The sequence below is a fragment of the Echiichthys vipera genome (assembly GCF_963691815.1).
Source record: "Echiichthys vipera genome assembly, chromosome: 13".
NCBI classification, from domain to species: Eukaryota; Metazoa; Chordata; class Actinopteri; order Perciformes; family Trachinidae; genus Echiichthys; species Echiichthys vipera.
In genome coordinates, this window is record NC_139838.1 from 21,852,342 (window position 1) to 21,876,189 (window position 23,848).

General features: G+C 41.8%; 3 protein-coding genes across 3 annotated transcripts; 1 reads left to right on the forward strand and 2 right to left on the reverse strand.

The window, feature by feature from the left end:
- Window positions 1–318: 318 nt before the first annotated feature.
- rad21b (RAD21 cohesin complex component b) lies at window positions 319–7,776 on the reverse strand (the record flags this gene model as incomplete). The annotated part of the gene is made up of 13 exons (XM_083925915.1): window positions 319–824; window positions 1,494–1,577; window positions 1,677–1,859; window positions 1,987–2,132; window positions 2,369–2,525; window positions 3,449–3,672; window positions 4,024–4,152; window positions 4,287–4,403; window positions 4,739–4,948; window positions 5,089–5,195; window positions 6,119–6,218; window positions 7,030–7,159; window positions 7,633–7,776. 13 exons carry the CDS (start codon window positions 7,774–7,776, stop codon window positions 633–635), a joined length of 1,923 nt encoding a protein of 640 aa, XP_083782041.1. The 3' UTR covers window positions 319–632.
- A 6,628-nt stretch (window positions 7,777–14,404) lies between these two features.
- On the forward strand, window positions 14,405–15,486 carry aard (alanine and arginine rich domain containing protein). Its single transcript, XM_083925764.1, has 2 exons — window positions 14,405–14,815; window positions 14,982–15,486. The coding sequence occupies exons 1-2, from the start codon at window positions 14,522–14,524 to the stop codon at window positions 15,102–15,104; spliced, it is 417 nt and encodes a 138-aa protein (XP_083781890.1). The 5' UTR covers window positions 14,405–14,521; the 3' UTR covers window positions 15,105–15,486.
- A 139-nt stretch (window positions 15,487–15,625) lies between these two features.
- On the reverse strand, window positions 15,626–20,465 carry LOC310956013 (uncharacterized protein). The gene is made up of 2 exons (XM_083926104.1): window positions 20,152–20,465; window positions 15,626–16,746 (listed from the first exon to the last, which is right to left on the reverse strand). The coding sequence occupies exons 1-2, from the start codon at window positions 20,332–20,334 to the stop codon at window positions 16,459–16,461; spliced, it is 471 nt and encodes a 156-aa protein (XP_083782230.1). The 5' UTR covers window positions 20,335–20,465; the 3' UTR covers window positions 15,626–16,458.
- Between the last annotated feature and the right edge of the window lie 3,383 nt (window positions 20,466–23,848).

The following is a 23,848-nucleotide window of genomic DNA, read 5'->3' on the forward strand; positions in this document are numbered from 1 at the left end:
TATCTGGGGTCGGGTCGCGGGGGCAGCAGCTTTAGCAGGGGACCCCAAACTTCCCTTTCTCAGGCCACATTAACCAGCTCTAACTGGGGGATCCTGAGGCGTTCCCAGGCCAGTGTGGAGATATAATCTCTCCATCTAGTCCTGGGTCTTCCCCGAGGCCTCCTCCCAGCTGGACGTGCCTGGAACACCTCTCTAGGGAGGCGCCCAGGGGGCATCCTTACTAGATGCCCAAACCACCTCAACACAGCCATCCGTGAGGAACTCGGAGTAGAGCCGCTGCTCCTTTGCGTTGAAAGGAGCTAGTTGAGGTGGTAAAGTGAGTCTTAATAATAAAAAATATAATAAATAATAATAAATGCCCATTGTTTGGAGTTGCAAACTTCCTCATTATGTGAAACTGTTCAAGGAAGAAACCTCTAAATGAATCCAACCATGTTATTCAGACATCTTTCCTCCCACCACTGCTTGATATTGAAACATTGCAGACAGAAGATAAAACTCCACATCATGCATAAAACAAAGTCAACAAACTTGAATTAATAAATAAAACCCAGCAGACAGCGTGTCGTGTGCAGGGTTTGCACTGTAGAGTTATTTTTTCTTCTTTTTTCAGACTGCAGAGTTGTGTTTCTCTAGATGATGTGGAAGCGAGGTCCGGGCGTAGCTATGATGTCGCTGTAAGGCTCCTCCTGGATGAGCTCCACCGCCTGCTGCTTCTTCAGCACCAGGAAACTGTAGAATTTAGCAGCCGCCTGCTTCTTGTTGTTGTTCCTGCACAGATCCAGCAGGCCGACCGACGGGGCGCCTGTTTTGGCCATCACCCTCTGTGGCGAGGTGAGACAGAGTGAGTCGGGAGGGGAAAGCTTCATTCAAACATGTATTTAAGTGTCTTATCACTGACAAGGTATGTAGAATAAAAGCAAAAGGAACCGTGCTGCCGTTTTTGTTGAAGACGCCCTAATCAGAGAGCATTGTTAGTTGCGTCTTTTTGTCATTCCTGCGACAGAATCACCCGCCCTCAGCTGTTCGGCTGTGAAGCTAAATTTTGTCGTTGCTTATCTGCTCTGAACTGAAGCTTTTTTTTAAAGACGTGTTTGCGGTGCTCCTGTAAAAACGTATAGCGAAAAACGGCAGGCAACGCAGAAACAGTGAGCAACACGCTTCACTCTCACTGAAAACCATTACAAGAAGACATCCCAGGCTGCTAAACGTACTCTGTCTGATCGAGGTCTTAGAGCACATTTTCTACCAAAACCTTTTCATTCATTTAACAAAAGAAACCTCCCAAAACTTCTAAAATGCATTAACGTTGTTTACCTAAAGAAAATAAGCATAAAAATGCCTTGGAAACGTTTTGTATGTGGTAAAAAATGTAGTTAATACTAAAAAAGTACACGGTTCTGGAGGGTGTTGCATAAACTGTTAAGTTGTAGCAAGAAGAAATCATCCTTGTCTTGTGGTTCCTTAAAATAAGATGTGGGCACAGAACATACCTGGAGGCCGTGGAGCATCTGCTGGGTTCTTTTGTTCCACCTCCTCTCCTCCTGGTCCTGGTCTCCGCCCTGGGACTCCTCCTCCTGACACAGAGAAACACAATTACAAAAGACAACATGAATCTGTGTCATAGATCTCTTATTGTCTGATCTGATCGATTCTGATCCGTCTGTTTGTCTTACATCCTCATCAGAGTCGTCATCGATCTTCCCTTTGTCCTTGTCGCCGAGCAGGTCCAACTCTATCATCTGGCTGATGTTAGTGGGTTCCTCTGGGGGCAGATCCACGGTGGTTGGCTCCAGCTGCTGGGACACATCGGAGGCTTCGGACCCCTGTGGCTCTTGTTGCTGGTCTAAAGCTCCCATCTAGAGAAAAAAGTGTTAGAGGATACAGAGAGTGGAGTCCTGACATCAGTTATGTGTTGATGTCAGATTTGGAAAACTCATCAGTGTAAGGAGGTTTCTGCTCATAATGTGACACATCTGTACACACAGGCAGGGCTGGTTCTGTGTCCTGGGCTTTGCGTTTCAGGCCACGCTGGGAGGATGGAGGGGGCATGACCGACTCGTCCAGCGCCGTCCTGCTGCCTTCCACAGCTGAAGTCTGCAGAACACTGGCTTCTTCCATGATGGTCTGGTCTGGAGGGGAAATGGATATAAAGTATGTGTTAAAAAAACTCACATATACAAAATATCTTCCTTTTTGTGTATGGGAACACTGAATGTTTATGTTCACAAACAAGCAGCAGAGCATATTACATTTCAAATCATCACAACTTTGGTGTTTAACAGCCGCTTTATAAATTCCATACCAAGACATTAACAACCCAAACTCGAGCCCTGTTTCTGTTATTACTTAAACACCCATTTCTTACCCATGATGTCTCTCTGCTGGTGTCCTGTTGTCTCCTCTCTGGGCACCTCGGGGTTCTCCAGATCCTTAAGGAACTCATCCAGACTGTCAGCCTCTCCACCTTTCCTCCTCTTCCTAAGCTCGTCTGGTACCAGCGGTGTCAGACACCTCGTAAACATCTAGAGAGAGAAAGCAAAGAGGCAGATAGATATACACTATTTTCTACTTTGTGCAATTATCCCTGATTAAAGGCTCATTTATGCTGCCATTTTGTGGGAAAATCAAAAATATGAACACTTAACAGTTCAGTAGGATAGTATTTAATCTGGTTGTATGGTTATTGTTGTAGCTGTCCTGTCTAACCCATGGTGGTGGGTAAGAATGTCTGTTTGGTTATATGTACGTCTTAACAACGTCTTGTTGTTTTCTGAGTTTTTTTGTGTATTTTTTTTAGTATGCTTTTATTCTCTTAGTCTTTTGTGGTCATTTTAAATATATAAAAGAAATTAAATGCAGACAGACGTTATCAACGTTCTTTTCGTCACCGCACTCTTTCATGCTCGTCCTTTACATTAGAATGGACTTTGAGCAAAACATCCTCTAGAGGGCGTCGCTCAGATTCAAAGGTTACTTGAATGAAGTTTGAAAAAGAAAAGTTTAACAACAACAAACATGGTGATGATGGAGGAGATAACGATCCTGCGTCAGGAGGCAAAATGGCAGGCAGCGTTGTAGACGGCGGTGGTCTGTGAGACATCCCAGTGAGTGGACGGAGAATTCCAGATGTAAGTTTTACAGATGAGAGAAATTGACGATGAACGTCACTTTTAGTATTTCAGGATGTCCGTGGGGGCTTTTGATGACTTGCTCACTCCTGCTATTCACAGCAATTTTTTTGTGCGTACAATGCCCGACATTGCCCCCACAATTTCTGGTGGTACTACACGTTTGGTCCGTATCGGTATGTATCCGCAAGCTTGCCGGATATGTGCAGAAATACGGACAAAATGTACGCAGAATACGGACAGAAGGCTCCGTCTGTATGCTTATCTAACATAGAGCATAAACGAGCCTTAACCGTACATCTCTGGCGTTCTGTTACCTTCAACAGCCGCGCATTCCAGAGAGGCTGAGCAGGGAGAGAGAAAAGCTTCTCCACTCCTCCCGTCTCCTTCCACATCATCAGCTTCTTGGTGGGAGGTGCCAGATCCAGGGTGGTGACAATGTCAGAGTAATCAGACAGCTGTGCACGGATGGTTTTACTGTCCAGCTCCTTCACGCTGTCCACAATCAGCTTCCTCTTACGCTTCGCCTTGGTCTCCTTCACTGCACAGTCCGAAGGAAAATCGAGATAAATCAGCTCTCTGGTGTGCTCATGTGTTATCACAGATTGATTTCTACTCAGAACATTTTGCGAAAATAGCCTTTTAAATGCAAGAAGCCGTACAACCACTAAACTAATCATTTTCAACACGTTAGCTTTTTCTATCTGCTGCTAGTCTCTGATTTCTGTATCCTTATGTCACCCACGCCCTCTGTTGTGGTACTATGTTCAAGTCAAGAAGTGACGTTCACAGAAAGGGAAGGAAACACATTAAAGTGAACTGTAACTGTAGGAAATTAAGACTCAAGCGCAAAAAATGTAAATTGTTAGTCTCTTAAAACCATCTGCATTACCTGTGATGTCAATGGGCTCCAGGGCGAAGGTTTCCTCCTCGTTGTGAACCAGTGTGGTCTGCTCTGTCTGGTCTGCCATGGCTGGTAGGGGCTCTGTTGGGCCTGAGTCTGGACTATCTGGTGCTCCAGCTGAAAACACACAATAACACCATGTTGGGTTTACATATGTAAGTAACTGTATTGTATTTTCAATTATATACTGGCAAAGTTATTGACATAAAAACAATATGGCTGCTTTTTAAGGATCTTTTTGTGGAACTGACCTGAGAGAGCATCAAAGTCGTCCTCGTCGTCTCCGTGGTCCTGAGGCATCATCACACTCGGTGCGATGGCAGGAGGGTCGTCAAAGATGCCTTCCTCGTTACTCAGCAGCTTGTCCACTACACACAGAGATGAGGTCATTCAGGTACAACAATCATGATAATTCACTTTGATTAAAAGGCCATCTAACTGCTAACATTTCAAATATACATGTGAACTATCATTCATAACATTAAAAACACAAAATGTTTATGAAAAAGGCTTACATAAAGGTGCAAAATAAACATTCCTAATCGTTTCTAGTGTCCCTTACATAACACTCACTGAACAACGAACCACAGGAACCTGCCAAAACACAAAAATGTAATGACAGCAACCTCCCCACACTTACAGATGTCGTAAAACTAAAATCCTATCTGTAGTGCTGCTGCCTCTGATAGTGACAGGATCTTACCCAGCATGCCTCCCTCGTTGCTCTCCATGGGGTTGTCTCCAAAGTTGTCCTTGTACTGGTCGTCGTACTCCAGATGGTTGGACTTGTCAGCCATCGCATTAGATCCACCCTCAGCCTCCAGCAGCAGGTTGGAAGCCGACACTCCCATGATGTCCACCTCGAACGCGCTCTCCTCGCGCATCATCTCCCTGTCATCCATACCGAAGTCAGCTGCACAACAGAAATGCGCATCTTTACAGTATATAGTGAATGGCGTGGGCGAGGGGGGAGTTATTGAGTATTCAAAAACTGTGACTCAAGCGTGACATTACTGTACAGAAGCATGAATGCTCAGAGGAAAGATGCCAAACCGAAGTCATTGTCCTGCAGCAGGTTGAGGTTGCCCACCTCCTCTCTCATGGTGATCTCCTCCACTCTGCTCTGGTTCAAGTTGAACTGCTGCGCAACGTCAATATCACTGTACAAAACACACCAGCGTCAACATTTATCTTTTATGTACAGCACTGTTCTTCATATTAAATCTTCCTGCGAGCAGTGGAAAAAATATCCACACTTGGATATTTATTCAACGCCTTCCAGCAGTTATGTTGTGATGGAGTGCTCTTCAGCTAACCTCTCTTTTAACATCAGTGAATTCCCACATATCCAACAATATAGACATAAATATCTTATACACGGTTCCTACAGCTTAGGACAAGTTAAATTCAAGACAATTTAAAACTTTTTAATGCCACCTGGAGCAAAATGTAAGACCAATTTCACAATAAACAAAAATAAAAAAGCGTGGCTGCAACCACACGACTTCTTTGTTCGAAACCTTCATTATGTTACGGCGAGAGGCATTCAGTAAAATATTGTAAAAATGTTAACAATTGTTTTGAGATTTGAGACTAATTATGTCAGAAAAGTGTAAAATTCCACTTCCCTTGAGTTCATATTTTTAAGACCTTTGAAAGTTCGATTTAATTTTTTTTTTAAAATTCTAATAATAATTAAGGCCTTGTTTTTAGTTTTGTGAATTCAATGCCTTTTAAGTCTTTTTAAGAATCCGCAGGAGCCCTTATATATGAGAGCAAGAGCGAGAGCCATCATAAGAATTCCTCCAACTGGTTCAACAATATTTAATAAGCATTACAGGCAGAAATAGACTAAGAACAAAATTTAAATGTATGTTTTTTCCTGTCTAGAGCCAGTTTTCCACCTCCCTCCGCCACCCTTCTCTGCGGTAACCCCTTTCATTCCCATCACCTAAACTTCCTCTCCCACCTGTTTCCACTTTCCCTCGTCTGTCCTGCAGCACATATAGCAGCTCCTTTCCCTCCGTCAGTTGCCAGTCCAGTCTCGTCTACCTACTGCCCTCTGAGGGAAAAAGGGACTCACTCTAAGTCTGGTAGTGGCTGGTCAAAATCATGAAACTCCTCAGGCAGCGTGATGGCATTGTAAGCTGCTTCTCTGTTCTCCTCTGGAAGATCCACCACACCTGAAACACCACAATGACGGAGGAGCGTTACAGCATGCAGAGGAACAGTCAGAGAACAGATGAACGCATTGGTGAGAACAGTTTAAGATTAATTTCAACTAAATATCTGAATACATTTTGAATATTTTTTGCAGAGTTATGGTGAAGGAATCAATGTGCGTCTGTACTGTATGAATAAGAAACTTCCCCTCTGTGGGACTATTAGAGAATATCTTATCTTATCTTATATGTCTGTATTGTTTGAGTGTTGCATGTAGGTGTGCATACATGTTTTCTTTAAATCAACATGTATCAGAAGAACTTGCAGCATTCTCATGTTCTAGACGAAAATGTGTATTAAGTCTGTTCACTGTTTTAATTATACCATAGAAAATATTTGTGTTTATGAAATATGACATTAACTGAATATTATCATTCTCAATGGATATGAGAGAGGCAACACCAAGTAGTTGTTCAACCTTCATAACATATTTCAGACCCTTGTGATGGAAAATTAACTTGCAATAAGTTTAACGACACATCTGTCGGAAGATGGCGGAGTCTGTATCGCTTTCAGTGGCACGATGCAACTTCCGATTTACGGCATATGTCATCAAATGCACGTGTATCCCCTGATCATGCAACCACAACTCCCTTTACGACAGTAGTCAAAGAAAAAATACTCTTTCCCAACTATGGGGGGAGCCCGAGAGCAAATCCTACACGTTGTTGCTTTAATGTCTGACTGACAATGCATGTAATATGGAGCACTTGTGGAAAGCATAGGATCAGTCACTGCTGACGGTTTTATTTGACACCTTGTCTCCCCTACCTGGTCTAAACGCCATCTTGATCTTGATGAAGGCCTCGTTACAGTCGGCCAGCAGGTACTTGGCCTTCCTGTGGTAGATCCTCACCACCCCCAGCAGCAGATGCCCTGATGTCCGTAAAGCCATTTTCACCTATAATAAAAGGTATGTGCAGATATTATCGGTGATGATACTGTAAATAAAACTGCAGCTTTTTAGATAAACATTGTGTCAATAGTTCAAAGTGCAGCTACTGTTGTGAAATGGGTCCAGCCACTGATAAAATATTGAATGTTGTCTAATCTGTGGTGTCTCAGACTCAAGTAACACTAATGAGACCTGACTCTGATTGTGATACTGATTATTTTAATCAATTAAACTACAGAATATTCAGTTATGTAATAACATGAAAGTACACAAACGTGTTTATCAATCATTATGTTTGTACATACATTTTGCACTAAAGTTCTATTAAAATAAGGACTAATCAGCTTTGAGCATGAAATACCAGTCAGGTCCCAAAAATACACAAAAAGGAGCTTGTAATTCTAGGATGACTGTAACACAACACATGCAAAGAACAATCAAAACCATTTCCTGTAAACGTGAAGAGCCCGAGGGATTACCTTGGGGGAGATGATGCTCTCCACGCTGCTCTCCAGATTGCACTCAAACACATGTGCCTTGGTCAGCTTCTTGTCCCAGTGGGCCGCCAGCCAGATTTTGGCCAGCGGCCCACGTTTGCTGAGGACAAAGTGGGCATAAAACATTGTCTCAGCGCCTTCTCACCACCGCCACCAAGGGAAAGGGGAAAGGGGGAGGCCTGGAAAACACAAAGAAAGACACAACATACTGTATATGATTGAAATAACCACTGAATAGGTAAACAAAGTGTGGGAGTTGAAAGGACACGGTCTCTGAAGATGCAGACGTGGTTATATAGTTAAATAAGAGTAGTGTCAGCAGTTTAAAGCAGGGTGCAAGCTGATTATTTGAGACTTTTCTTAACCAATGCCTGGTATGGAAACAGGTCTGCATAGCCCTGCAGATTATGGTGAGACTGGGTGAGTGTACAGAACTTAAGTATCGACCATTTCACATTTGTAAACATTGTTAATTAGCTGTGTTGAAACCGTTCCCTATCACAGAAATAGTGCATTATACAGAATAGTGTAATCAAATTCTCAGTTGTTAGTTTCATTCACTGTATAGTCGACTATAAAATACCCACAATGCACAGCTAATTTGAGTGTACATAAGACGTACCCTTTGTTTTACTCCCGTATACCAGAATGCAATGGGGTTGTGTTTTCCCTGAGGAGAAGAAGTGTCCGAAATTTCTCCAACAATATTATTAAAGGTTTATATTTTAATGCTAATACTGGTGTATTTTACTAATCTTACTTTGACTAAAAGATCTGAATAGGCCTACTTCTTAAGGTGGTCATGGCCCACATCATTAATCATGCTTTATCGGAAAAAAACCTGCTAGAACAGAGTCCGCAACCTTGAAAAATCCTGTCAATGCAGGAGTTGGTAGGAACATTTCCTTTCTGACATTTTGCCGCTGTACTGTGTAGTAACAGTAAGTGAGGTATCATTTGACAACAAAACTGACCTTATGAACCCGGCCGTATGATGGCAGCTGATTGGGTAAATGTGTCCTTTATCTATTCTAGTTTCTAAGGGAGGCAAGTTTTTTTTCCCAGTGAGGTAAACAGAGTTCGTACACATTTTCCAAGGTCAAATTTGCGCCTCAAGGTCCATTTTCAGGATTTTCCAGCACCTTAAAGCTGTGGTAACTTATAGATCTCTATAAATACATACATATTGAAAATTATTACTTTTTTACCAAGTTGAAATAGATGCTATTATGCTTTATACGACTAAAAACGTGTTCTGTAAATACAAAATATTAAATTAAAGAATTCAAAGCTATTTGTTATGAAAGAAATGCGGATAGAATTTCAAGCATTTTCAAGTACTTAATCCAAACTTCAAGCACTTTTCTAAACTTGAAAACACAACATTGAAATTCAAGCATTATAAGCTCCCTACGAACCCTGTAAATTAAAAAAACATTAAAATAGTCTGGCCAATCTGGGGCCCCTGCACACCTGGGGCCCCTAGGCCAGCGTGTGCATTAATCCGCCTCTGCTTATCATACATATTTGTCCTTTATAATATCCTTTCTTACCCTTAAACAGCTTTTTAACTTTAATATTTCGACCACTGGATACTAACTACCTCATCATACAGTGTGTGTGTGTGTTTCTTTTAGCCTTGCTATGCTTATCAATTCACATTTCACTGTCCATCATGTTGTCTTAACGTGGATAATGATGGGGTACACTCAGTCAGCCAGCTAGTTAAGAAAAATGGCTGCCAGTCAGGCAGCACTGTAACGTCAAGTTACCTGTAACTGCCACACCGACAGCAGATCTGACCGTTAGTCCAACTGTTATAATCACTGTAACGTCAAGTTACCTGTAACTTCCATACCAACCGCAGATCTGACCGTTAGTCCAACTGTCATCACTGTAACGTCAAGTTACCTGTAACTGCCACACCGACCGCAGATCTGACGTTAGTCCTACTGTCATCACTGTAACGTCAAGTTACCTGTAACTGCCATACCGACCGCAGATCTGACCGTTAGTCCAACTGTTATAATCACTGTAACGTCAAGTTACCTGTAACTGCCATACCGACCGCAGATCTGGCCGTTAGTCCAACTGTCATCACTGAAACGTCAAGTTACCTGTAACTGCCACACCGACCGCAGATCTGACCGTTAGTCCAACTGTCATCACTGTAACGTCAAGTTACCTGTAACTGCCACACCGACCGCAGATGTGACCGTTAGTCCAACTGTTATAATCACTGTAACGTCAAGTTACCTGTAACTGCCACACCGACCGCAGATCTGACCGTTAGTCCAACTGTTATAATCACTGTAACGTCAAGTTACCTGTAACTGCCACACCGACCGCAGATGTGACCGTTAGTCCAACTGTTATAATCACGGTAACGTTACTCACAGGTTAAGCGTTCTAACCGTTATACATGTAGTTCAAATGAAGCGACGTCACCGTTCCATTTCACCGCATTAACGGTAACCGTTGACACACTCGTCACCAAAGTCACAACAGGTGATAATGCGGACAAGCTTAGCCGTTCAGCCCGAGTCTCTGACACCGACACATTCAATAGAAATCACATCCAATACAACCCCGGAGGACTCACCGGTTAGCCGGTTCGTGCTTTCCCCGTTTTGCCGGTCGTGGTGATGCTGCTAAGGGTGGTGGTGGCTGTTATCCCACCCCTCCTCCGACTAAAACAAACAAGATGGCGTCCTCTCGCTGTCTCCCTCCCTCTCCCCCCTGGAAGGACTGGGCAGTTTAAAACCTCACCAGGATGCAGAGTGGTGCTGATGCGGGAGAGAGGCATGCTGAGCTCTGCACCTGTGTGTCTACCTGTGCACCCTCAGTTGTGCAGGAAGCGTTCAGATAATTTATTGGCATCAAAATACTTAAAGGTTGGATATGTAGAATTTTCATTTAAAGCTATATTTAATCAAATAAATAATAATATACCCACAGGGCGTTTTGAGGAGTACCGAATGAAAGTATTGTTTTTTCCTTAAAAAATATATATTTAGTCTGAATCAATATTTTTAAAAGGTTTTTTTGGGGGGGGGGGGTTGACAAGGAATTTCTGTCTCGTTCTGTTTACATTGTACTGGCATTGCGGGGTTGTCTGTTGTTTGGTGCAGCTACTGTAGGCTGGCGCTGGGTGAAATGGAGCTGAGTGACCAAAGACGTGCAAAATCGAGATTCACTATAGGCCAAGCATGCACTCGATGGACTGAGATAAAGCATTAAAACGTGCGCCGGAATGGCTACGTTTCTCCTTGACCGCTAAGCTAACTTTCATGTTTACTTAGCTGTAACGGCTAATCTCATTTCCGTCATTTATGTTATAGGCCTTTTATTTGATTTTTGCACTTGTAGTAATAATAATAATAATACATTTTATTTGTTGGCGTCTTTCAAACACCCAAGGACACCTTACCTTAAGAACAAAGTTAAACGGTATGGGGGACAGAGAATTATACAGAGAAAGACATTTTAAAAAGGGGTGTTTTGAGGTGGGACTTGAAGGTGTCAATGGAGCCCAGAGGGTCAGAGTCATTCTTAAGTAATCTCAGTTTCTGCTTAACTCCAACATCAGTAGGTTTAACCAGCAGCACTAAAACACCTGTGTGAATATGGCTTTTTAATCTATAATAATGCATCATAATTTATCATTTGACCACATGTTTTGTACATAAAATAAAAGTTGTCTATGACTGAATTGTAGTGAAGTAGAAGTACTATAAAGAAAGAAGCAGAAAATGGAAATACTCCACCATTGGTAGCAAAACCGCAGTATTAACGGCCAATTTCTTCAAAGTATAACTCAAGTATAGTACAGAAAAAAGTAGGTCTATCTAAAGTTCCAAAGTAAAAGCACTTGTTATGCAGAATTGTCCTTTTAAGTGTTACAGCATCCTATTTAAAGTTGTAGCTGGAGCGAATCGTCAGCTTTGACTCCTGGATGAACTGATTTACAACAATGCTTCCTATCTTAAAAACCGAGCACGTTTTGTTTGCAAAGTAATCAATTATAGCAGTCAAGTAAATGTAAGAAACATGTATTAAATTACTAAGAAGCACTTTCATGTGAAGGCTTTCTTATAGTTTTTTTTACCTCTGTCTATACTTGCACTTTCTTGCGCCTCTGTTTCAAATCTCAGTCCTAATTTTTGGTTTACAAGATGTTCAAAATGCACCGACTTTTGGTAATGTTTTCCTCCAGTGGCCCATTTAAACGGGGAAACTGTCAAACTCAATGATGCATTTTATATTACCTCGATCTTTCAGTTAAAGTCTCCCCAGGGCCACCAGATAATGCTATTAAATACAAAAAAATAGTGTAAATTTGGATGAATGTTAGAACAAGTTGCATCAATATAAGCATTAAAAAAACACATTAAAAATCACTACAACACTATTCCTATGACACGATGCACACAGCTGAAAGCACCACCCGGGGGCAGCAAAGTTGGCTGAAAGAAAACACTTGTTAAATGAATTAAATAAGTATAATATATATTAGTGTATATAAGTATAAAGGTGAAGTGAAGAGAAAATCACCAGACTGACCATTAGAACCGGTGGTTACTTCACGTTTAATTGGAAGAATTTCTTTTCAATACAATGGTCCCCCAATGTTTAATTACCATATTTAAGCAGTTATTGCGTTCTATTCTATTTATGTAAATACCATAATTTAATTTAAACAGTGGAGCTGAAGCCTTACACTCTATTACTACAGTTTATTTTTCATTATCTAAGAATCTAACTCTGTGCTCCCTTTAAATAGAAATAGACACTTTTATTTATTTAAAAGGCACAAAGTTATGCTTTAGGCTGAGTCTGAAATTTGAATCCTTTATTATACTTTTTTTTACTGTAATAGAGTAGGATATGGCCAAGAGAAAATGTGTAAATGGACTTTCAGCTATTTCACACAAAGGGAAGGCTCATGCGTAGACTATTATTGGAAATCTGATGGCATGGCATGACAAAATTAAGAAATACTTCCTGCTTAACTTTAACACCAGTGACTTGTGATTTCCCTAGACTTTAGCCTTTTGACAATGACTTGATATTCTCCCCAAGCCCAAACATTAAAATGTATTCATACATCACATTTTCTCTATTTTAAGGGCTCTCATAAGTGCACTTTAAGAGGTCTTCTTGCACACGTTATGGCATATATTTCAAACACCGCGTCTCATCGTGTAAATGTGAGATTTCCATTTCTTTTTTAAAATTATAAAGCTGGATGAGGTGCTTTTACAAATACAGTGAAAGGATCCTGTGCCTTTAACGAGCCGTCAGGACTAATGTACCATTACGATCTCCCAACTATACTACATAAAGGTAGAAAGTGCTGCTAAAGTGCCGTTACAGTTATTCCCGACTGCAATGATGGTGCAGAGATGCAGAGAGCACAGATACCGAAGACCCGGAAGTGCTGACCAATCAGAGCAGACTGGGCCTTTTCTTTTAGGAGGGGGTCTTAAAGAGACAGGCACAAAAACAAAGCGTTTCAGAGGGTCAATACAGGTATAACCAGACAGTATGAGAAAAATAATGTGTTTATTGAACATTAAAGCATGTCAATATGTTCTAATAGAAACCTAAGATACAAGCAAGAACCTTAAACTGAGTGTAATTTGGGTCTGTGTATTTGGCAGCTTGTTTGTCCCTGTCATTGTTACACGTGTCGCCCTGCTTCCTTGACCTTCAGACTGACAGCCAAATCCCTCCAACCACTTCTCACGCTCCACAGACCTCTGCACAAATGGAGTCATAGCTCACGTCTTATGAGCTCTGACAAGTGCGCTACTCTGTCTCTCTCTGCAACACGCTCATCCATCCTTCCTTTTACGGATTACTCTATGACAGGATTGCAAATCAAAGCCATTTATTTAATGGTGAATGTGTGGACAGAGGTTTTTTTAATGGGGTGTTGTCACACTAACACACACACAAACACACACATCACTTCTTTTTGTTTCCTATGATGTAGCACTTAAAAAAGAGCATTTCCTCAAAGTAAAGCGTTTCCATGGGGGGAGGGAATAAAAGCACTGGCTGTGTTTGATGTCCCCTCCAAATGTGCCCTCTCACTCCTCACAGCCAGGCCTCATAAGTCAGGCAGGAAAATACACTAGACTCCTGTCTCATCTCTGCACAGAAGACAGGGGAGAAAAACAGCTCACAGCCGCCAAAAAGCATCCCATGATCCCCACAGGGAACGGACTTAACTTGGGCACAAAGGGCCTGGTTATATTTCACCGTAGGATGGCCTTTGTGCCTCTGAATCGGCTAACACAGAGGCCGTGTCTCCTTCCTCATCCAGCCCGTCTGTCTCCTAAGCTGACAAACAGGTCTTATTTAGGGAGAAGCACTGAAGAAGTCCACTGGGGGTTCGATGGATTTTGTGTGTATACATGCAGGCGCGCACACACAGGTTCACTCACAACACATTTCTCACACTAGAATTGTATGGGGGCGGGACTGACTGAGAAAAAAGAGAGAAAGGGAGGGAAAGGAGGGGGAGGGTGTGGTGGTGGTGATGGTTGGGGGGGTCCTTTCAGTTCTTTTTGGAGGCAACAATAGTCTTTGTCCGAGATCTTCCACCATTCTTATTAGGGGTTACCGAAAGGAGGAGGAGGAGGAGGAGATGGGGCATGCAGGCGGAGGGCAGTTTCTCCATAGTAACAATGACAAAACAAGCCAGTTCAACACCCGGCAGGCAAAAGGGTTGACTGCAGCTGCTGAACAGAAGCACACGGACCTGTGCTGCTGAGTCCTGTCCGCGCAGGGAGAGGAGGAAGACCAGTTTGGAGAGTGGGGTGCAAAGACGACAACAAAACAGAGTTCAGATTCCTGGAGTTGTATGAGAAAGTGTATTTCAGCCTGTCTAAAGAAAGTGCTGTACCTGCCTGCACATTCATACCCACCCAGCATGGACCGAGACAGTCACAGCGAGGATACTTTGTCCACCATGGTTCTGGAGAACATTAAAAACAAACTGATTCATGCCTTCAGGGCGACGGGAGACTCCAGAGAAAACCCTCAAGACTCTGGCTCCACTGTCAGACCAGTCAGCATGGGCAGGAGCTACCAAGCCAACGAAGAGCTGCGGAGGGCGCAGATAGATGGAGCGTTAACCTGGCTGAGGTCTGAACTGGTAAGCTGACTGACAGATTGATCATTTTGTGCCTTTTTCCTCTATTTCCATCATTTGTTATATCTATAAATGCTTTATCTGTTGTTGACCGGTTAAGGAACATGCTTTCTCATAGTGTTTACAGCTTCAAACATGCTGATGCAGCTCTTTCATTGTTGTCATACAGCTGGAGATGCGCTCACAGGACGTCCAACTGGCTCAGACACTACTGGGGCTCAACACAGAGATCCAAAGACTGAGGAGGGAGAGTTTTGGAGGTGTGGAAGTGGAGGGGGATGATTCGCAGTAACCCAGCCCGAGTAGAGAGCCCCGTCTCTGGGGGAAGACTTGAGTGACTAGGTGGCAGAAAGCTCTTACTTAAGCGATCTGGTGCAACTGAACAGTAAATATTGAATGTATTTTCTTCTGCTAACGGCTCACTGTAATAAAATGTGTCATGCTAAAAAGAAATAGACCAGTTGCATGTAAAGTAATCCTGGTAGATGAAAAAGAAAGACGAAATGTTCTTTCTTTTGTGTAACGCTTGCATTGTTTTTGTCTGTTTGCACTTATGCAGAGTTGTACTAAAGAAAGCAGTTTGTACACGATTTGCAAAATATGATGAATGTTTAAAATGAAACAGAAATTCACTTTTGTCACAATGTTATGTCGACGTGTTTTATAATTTGAGAAAAAATAAAATATGCACCACGAGTGATTTTATAACTTTATTGTGCTGGCATACTGTTGTCCCCTGTGGTACAGTACCTGTTTAAAATACTGATTCAAGTACTTGTACACAAACACACACTTCTTTTTAAGCACATATTTACATGTTGGTTTGTTAAAGCATCCTAATAATACTACCTCAAAGAGATATATTTAAGGGTACATGGAAAAACGTCTGCTTCATCATGTGCACAGTAACGATGCAATGAACTCCAGGCTGTCCTGCTGTTGCATTCTGCACAGGCGTTAAAGGTCAGTGCGCTTCAAACACATACACACACTCATAAAACCCGTCCTTCCATATCTAAATCTGGAAACTTCAAAACTCAACATTCACACAGGAAATAAAAAATCAGCTCCTGACTGTGTCGCCAGCCGCTGTTTGTCTACACAGAGAAGAAAACCTTCTCTCACTTTCTGACACAAAATGCTACAAAAAGGCAACAACAAATGCCTTTAGGTCAATGTTTAATACAGGACGTATATCCTCTGTCACAGAGTTTATGAGTAAAATGAGTAGTTTATGTGTTTTGGAAAACCTTTTTTCACTTTCTAGCTGAGAGTTAGATGAGACGAATGATACCACTCTCATGTCTGTCCGTAAAATGGGAATTAGCTTAGCTTAGCTTAGCATAAAGACTAAAAACAAGGGGAAAAGGCTACGGTAGCCTGTCCCAAGTCAATGAAATCCACCTACCAGCACTTCTAAAGCTCGCCAATCAACATGTTGCATCTGTTTTGTTTAATCAGTACACAAAAACAGTTAACATTTGGACAGAGTCAAGCTAGCTGTTCCCTCTGTGGCGAGAAAGTGAAGTGTGTCAGAAATCAACATGTTTTCGGTATGAAAATAGAATCAACAAAGATCAATTGTAAGCTAAAGAGGCCATTGGAGGAACATCATTTGTGACTTTCTTTTAATATAAACATTTGTTTTAAGGCACAGAGCTTCTCCTGCTGAGCGTCCTCTTCGATAAAACCTTTGAGCAAAGGGTTGGAGGCGTCTTCAGGCAGGAAATGGAAAATCCCGCCTCCCCTGAGCCGGAGTAGATGCTGCCACTTCCTCGTTCGCTCGCAGAGTCCCAGTAGCTGCCTTCCTCTTCCTCCTCGTCGGTTTCTTCCTCTTGCTCCTCCTCAGATAGCTCCTGCTTGAGCTCCTGGATGCCGGAGTGAAGCTCCATCAGCTGCCGAACAAGAGCTTGATCCTGGGAACGCATCTCCATCTACACATGTATATAAAAAAGCATCTGATTATAGTTTACTTTTATACATTTTAGGTATGATGATTGATGGCGTGATAAAGGGAAGAAATCAACAGTAAAGAACTTCTAAAAACCCTGAACTTCAATTCCAGGGTTTCTTGCTTTTTCCCTCATTAAGCTGAGCAGGTTCATGCTCAGTGTGACACCGCAGTCTTCTTTCAAATGCAAATGCATCTTTCTCTTTCTTTCCTTTTTTTTATGAGAGGCTGTCTAATTGCTGAGCATTGTAAAAATAAAATATTCAGAATTCCTTCAACCTCAGAGTCCAAGTTTGTCCTAAGGAGTGAGGAATGTCCCAAACAAAAAAACCTTGTGGGTCGATCTGCATTTCTTTTATCTGTTAATTACAGCACCGGACTGAGACTGGGCTCTGGCTGAAAGACGCTGGATTTAGCGCCTTTGTGGACACTTGGAGGATTGAGAGACGTTTGGGTTTTTTTACCAGCCCTTTTCAAATGATGTGCTGGACGCTGTGTGTTTGTGTGTGTGTGTGTGTGTGTGTGTGTGTGCGTGTGTGTGCGTGTGTGTGTGTGTGTGTGTGTGTGGGTGTGGGTGTGGGTGTGTGGGTGTCTGCATCTGCCTGCAGGTCTTTTCTCTACTGTTCCCCAAATGTCTAAATCAAGACATGTGGATAACAAAACAAACTATCTTTCTTGCTCTTACAAAATGTCTTTCTCCATAGGAAAACGTGAACACAGCATCTTTGGATTTGAGTAACTGTACTGAATTGCAGACAACTAGGTGTTTTTGAAAAATAAGAACTATAAACTGAGAATAATCTTACTTGAACTCCACTTTTCGGATGATCATGATTCCTCAAATAGAGGAGTATAGATGGTCACAATAGAGATGATTTTATTCCACCACACTCACAGATTTTTTTTTCCTGGGGTGTAGCTATAGGCAAATTTATTATTACAACTTGATAGACATGGGGGGTTGTTGCTTCATTTCAGATATGTGTCTCAATTCACAAGAGCTTTCCTGCTTTTTTTTTTAACTTAAATCTGGATTTGATCAAATAATAACTCTGATGAAGATGAAGTGATGTGTTGAAACAGCTACTTTATGGCTCTTGAGGTGAGATTGCTTCTTTTCAGAGTTTCCAATGTCAAGATTAAACTTAGAAATGTAACTTGGACAAAGTTCATATTTTGTGTTACTGCTAGAACATGTTTACATGCTTTAATGATTTAAAAACACATTATTTTTCTCATAATGTCTGTCTGAATATACCTGTATTCACCAAGCCCCCACCACAGCAACTTCCTGGTTGATCCAATAAGGAAGTGCCAAAAATTGCAGTTCGCCACGTGACCACTAGGGGTCGGGTTCACAATAGAGCAGTTTCTCCTTGACCCCCATGTTAAACAAAGCAGTTTTCACAGCATAATTAAGCATATTTAAGGTGACAGCTAGCAGCTGGCCCTCACTCCTCCTCGGAGGTAAACGTCAGCCAGATAGACGTAGCTCCCTCCCCCCAACGTCACATACATGCCCTTTTTTGGTAAGAGAAAATGAGGTGGACTCAAAGTCTGACAAGATGGCGACTCCCGTAGGCGAGGATGATTGAATCAAGTTGAGAGAACAGACCTCGACAGAGAGACTACATCCATTTTTCATACAGTTTGTGGTTTTAATACTTTTACAGTATTTATATAGCACCTCCACCTGCTTTATAAGAAAATAATACTTTTGACAACATGGGATATTTAAAGTGCTCACAACTGTTAATTTGAACATATACTTTTTTGTGACAACCGTCTGCGGATGAAGATCATGTTATATTATTCAAAAGCTTGAGAACAATTTTAAAGATCTATATCATTGCCCTGTGGATCTAAGATTGAAATTCGGTGAATCCTGTGAAACTCAGGTGTTGTCATTCATGTCTGTGACACAGTAGGATCTTATTAAATCAAGCAGGGCACCTCTGTTTTTACTGGCTGTATTGTCCTGGTCTCGCAGACATGTGGTTTCTCCTGCTCTGTGTGCTCTGGACACTGGGTTACCATGACGAACTGTCTGGATGAATGCGCTAAATGCCAAGTGATATACAGTATGAGGCCCTGCTGATGAGCCTTACACAGTTTCTCACAAAGGTGCTTATAAAACACACACACACACACACACACACACACACACACACACACACACACACACACACACACACACACACACACACACACACACACACACACACACACACACACACACACAGAGCCCCTTTAATGGGAGAGGACGGTTTAAAAGGTGTTGACATTGTAACAACATGACCTACGCATCTGAGGAACAAAGAGGCAATAACTTCCCTCACAAAAACATTCAGGATGATCCTAGATGATGTAATTTTGTTGTAGTGACAAATGACTCTGGTATAACGGACAATAAAATGCTTTTATATTAAAAGATTCAATTGAATGGGGGAAGAGATATTAAGATACTTTACTTACTAAAAATAGTAGCAACAATACCACAATGTAAAAATAATGTGTCTTAAGTAAAATTCCTGCAGATTACCAGCGAGATTACTCAAAGCAAGGCTATGTAACTTTTGTTGACAATGTGACAACTATCATCATATTATCAGTAGAACAAGAACAAAGCAACAGACTCACAAATTAGCCGCCATAAGCTACTGGTCATACCAAACAAAATGAGGCTGTAGCAGCAAGTGTGTTTAACTGAGTGTAGGTGCGTTTTAATTGCTCATGAATTCATTTTTTTTTGTAAAATAACAGTAAAACAGTCTCACTTTAAACAGTAAAATGCACTCATTGTGCAAATGCCCCCCTTCAAGTGTTAAATCATGGAGCCCCAAAGATCCTGAAAGTGGATTTAGTTTTAAATCATGTGCACAAGATAAACATTTTAGAGCACATGATAAAAAGTAAGATTTTTCTGGACTCTTGTTGGTTTTGTTGTGGGACAAATTCCAGTTTTGGCAAACCGGATCTAATGAAGGTCTCGTAATGAGACATTTGGGAGTTTGTTTCAATTCAATTCAATTCAAAAAACTTGATTTGTCCCCGGGGGGCAATTCAGAGCAGCAAATAACGACAGTGCAACTATACAAAACATTTCAACCTATCAACAAGAATAAGTGTCAGGATGTTAGTGTGTTTGCAGCTTTTGACCTAATCATCCCCCTCCTACGTAGCTGCCTCATGAAACAGATGTGTGAAGTATTCTTCTATTATGAACTTCATCTTTCTTATTATGACGTGATGACCTGCACAACTCTAACATGACCTGCGCAGGTATGCTGGGCCTTTAATCTATAACAAGGCATCATAATTGCATGATTTTCCTGCAAAATCAAAGTGACTATAGCTGTTAAAATGTAGAAAGAAGATGTAGTCTTACCAGTTCCCTTCGCAGCCAGGCCAGTGCGCTCTCTATGTCCAGTTTTCTGCCTTCCTCTCCAGCTGTGCGCCCGGTCCTGCTCCGAGGATCCCTGCATGCACTCTGTCCCGCTGGTTTACCACCATCAAAGGTGGAGGTCTTGCAGGAGAAGTCCCGCAGTCTGGTTAGTACCACTTCCATCATGTCAGGTTTGGTGAGTGCTATCTTCAGTGTTTTCCAGCTGGGACTCTTGTACACCCTCTGCTGTGTCTTGTATGTTCTCAGCTGCAGTGCAGATGCAGCCTCGTCTGATCTCTCTGCCTCTTCTGTTATGAGATCCCTCGCTGGTTCTCACGACTTATGAGGATCTCACTCTCTCTGTCCCTCTTTCATCCACACTCTTGTCTCACCCCCCACTCTCTCTACTCTCTCTTTTCTTGCTTGGTGTAGAGTTTTGAATGTTAACGGGGCTGATCTGACGTCAGTGAATTGCCCACATGCCTGACCTGGAGTTGTTTACCCCTTTTTTTTTAAAGGGAGGGGGGCTTTTATGAGACGCACAAACACACAGAGAGATCATTAGGATGGATAGGAGGCGGACGGTCGCCATGGTGACAAGAGTTGTGTATCTTTCCGAAATATTTGCAGCGGTGGTTTTGTTTTTGTCTGTTAAAAGAGGCTGCAGGGAGCACAGAACATATTTATACACACTTACAGACACACACACAGGGCTTTAGTGTAAGTAGGGCTCTCATGATGTGGTGAGTGGCCCGTTTGCAGGGTCAGGATCTTAAGAACAGTGTGAACAGTGATGTGTAACTAACCCTTCTCGTGCCATTTTCCCCTCACTCTGGAGCCCCTAGCAACCCCACTACACCATCTATTCACACACACGACGCCTTTGGCAAACCAAACACAGGCCCCACTTCTTTCTGGAGTCTGCAAATGGTATCGACCAAAAATAGCCACACTGACACAATGAAAGCTATTTTTAGAGCCGAACTGACGCAACTTTTAGACCTCTTCAAGAACAAAAACTCTCAAAAGGAATTAAAATAATAATAGTAACAAAGCAGCCTCATTCAGGGATTGTCTCATGCTCTTAATGCTGCTTTCAAAGACACTAAAGAGCACTGATGTAAACTGTGTGAGCTGTAACGTCACCAGCTGCTTTGTGAATAAGTGAATGTGTATAATAGACAAATATAATACACTTTATCTTTACGTCATTATCTATTCACATCTATAATCACAATTAGTTTTAAAATAAATGTATAAAATCCTTAACTGTGTGTTTTGGGAGGGAAAAGGGGACCACCCTCATCCATCTGAGGCATCACAGGTATTTATTTATAGTTGTACATAAGTATTGAGATACGTTAGCTGTGTTCAAAATCGTTCCCTGTAGTGCACAGAGTGTGTACGCCATTTTGTAGTGGTGTTCAAATTCTCCGTGGGTAAATTCATACACTGTATAGTCCACTATAAAATACCCAAAATGCACAAATAATCTGAGTGTACATACGATGTACATTACATTATTCCCACATACCAGAAAGCAACGCGGTTGTGTTTTACTGGAGGAGAAGAAGAAGCAGAAGAGGTGCTACCGGTAGCAAGAGAGTACTACAGTTACAAACAACTCTAACTCACGAGCTGACCAGTCCCTCGCATGCTTACTATTGTGACCGTGGTTATTACAGCTCGCAGCTGGGACACACAACCCTTGTTAACAAAATCACGCTTAAACACCATCGAAATTTCTACTATTTATTTAGGAATAACAGATTGAGTATGTAGAATGAGCAGAACAATGCCATCTAGTGTCTCAAGATCGTAGTCGCAACAACAAATAAATAATTCCAGCTCTCAGGTTGCCAGGTTGGTCAGACCGGGTCCAGTATCCTACAGGTGACCGGCGTCTGTTTGAGCCTGTTTGAACCCATCCCCTCCGGCAAATCGAACCATAAAAACAAGTATTAGAGGAGTTTGATGGTTAGCTGTTACCATTAGCCGTTAATGCTAAGTAAACATGAAAGTAAGCTTACTGATCAAGGAGAAACGAAGCCTTTTCAGCGTGCCTTTTAATGCTGTTGAACTAACTTGATATATTTACTTAAAATGCAATAAAACAGATGATCATCTCATGGAGTACATCTTTGAATGACTTATTTTAGTTACTTTCCACTTCTGGATGTTTAGAAGACAAAACCATGAATAAAGAGAGAGCTGTTGGTCCAAAACAATCATATAATAATCCATAAGCATCCTTGATCTTTTAAATACTTTACTGAAAAACACAGAAACACTGATTCACTCTATCATCTTGTGACAGATGTGGAGAATGTGACACCTGCTGTAGATGGTTCATTGTCGCCACCCTGTGGTTCATGTTTTGAGGCAAACATTAACAACTGGTGCTTGTGTTTTCAGAGCTGCAGAGATTCTCAAAATGCACAGTTTATGAGGAGCATTCATTCTTTTAGGGGATTTTCCTGCAGCCAATAAGCGTGGGACACATAAAGACTTAAAGCCTGCTCAACATGTGTTCTGGCACGATGAGCACTGTTTTGCAATTTTGTTTTGCATTTGATGCCAGACTGAGTGTTTTCTAATCTCAACATGTGATTTCAAAACCACAAATATGAAAGACACAACACCACAAATATGAAAGACACAACATCCCCTTTAGGCATAAAAAATATGCCTCGCTTTGAAAAATAGTTTGTCTGATATTCTTTTTCTAGAAAATAGTTAAATCAAGATAAACTCACACTCAACATTGCAATTTATTCATTCATTCAGTCATTCATCTTCAACCGCTTATCCAGGGGTGGGAGTCGCAGGGGGGGCTGGAGCCGATCCCAGCTGACATAGGGCGTGAGGCGGGGTACACCCTGGACAGGACGCCAGTCTATCGCAGGGCACATAGAGACGAACAGAGACAGACAACCATTCACACCTAAGGGCAATTTTAGAGTCATCAAAAAACCTAACACGTGCATGTCTTTGGATTGTGGGAGGAAACTGGAGAACCCAGAGAAAACCCACGCAGACACGGGGAGAACATGCAAACTCCACACAGAAAGGTCCAGGCCGGGATGCGAATCTGGAACCTTCTTGCTGTATGGCGACAGTGCTAACCACTACACCATATATCACTGTATACTAATGTTAAATGTTAATGTAAAATGTCAGTTATTTATATATCCTTTTTTGTAGTTATTAAATCTTATTTTATTCATTTTATCTGCTATGATTTGATGACAAAATGTTTAACTCTTGTTTCTATTGAAAACCAATAAAATTCTGTTAAAAAGTAAAATTTCCAAGTTAAAAAGTCTTAAAATCAGACCTACTTCTACTGCTTTTTTTTGTAATATCATCCAAAAAGTTTCACTGTTGCACACATGACGTCTCCCTGTAAAGTAAAGGATCGATGTTTGTGCACTGGAGGGTTCAAGGTTCATACTGGACCCCGATTGACCTCCTTGCAGCGGCAGAATCAGTCTGTCTGAGGAGCAGGTGCGTATGTGGAGGGGCAACGGCCTGCAGAAGGTTTTCTTACATGTATGCCTCTGCATCGCAGTCTCAAGTTGGGCACCCCAGAGGCCACGTCATCATGTTTTCTCCTTTGCAAAGGCACCCCAGATGCTTATTATGTTTCATCACAGGGGTATCCACGAGGGGGCTGCCTTGATGTCACAAATGAATGTCT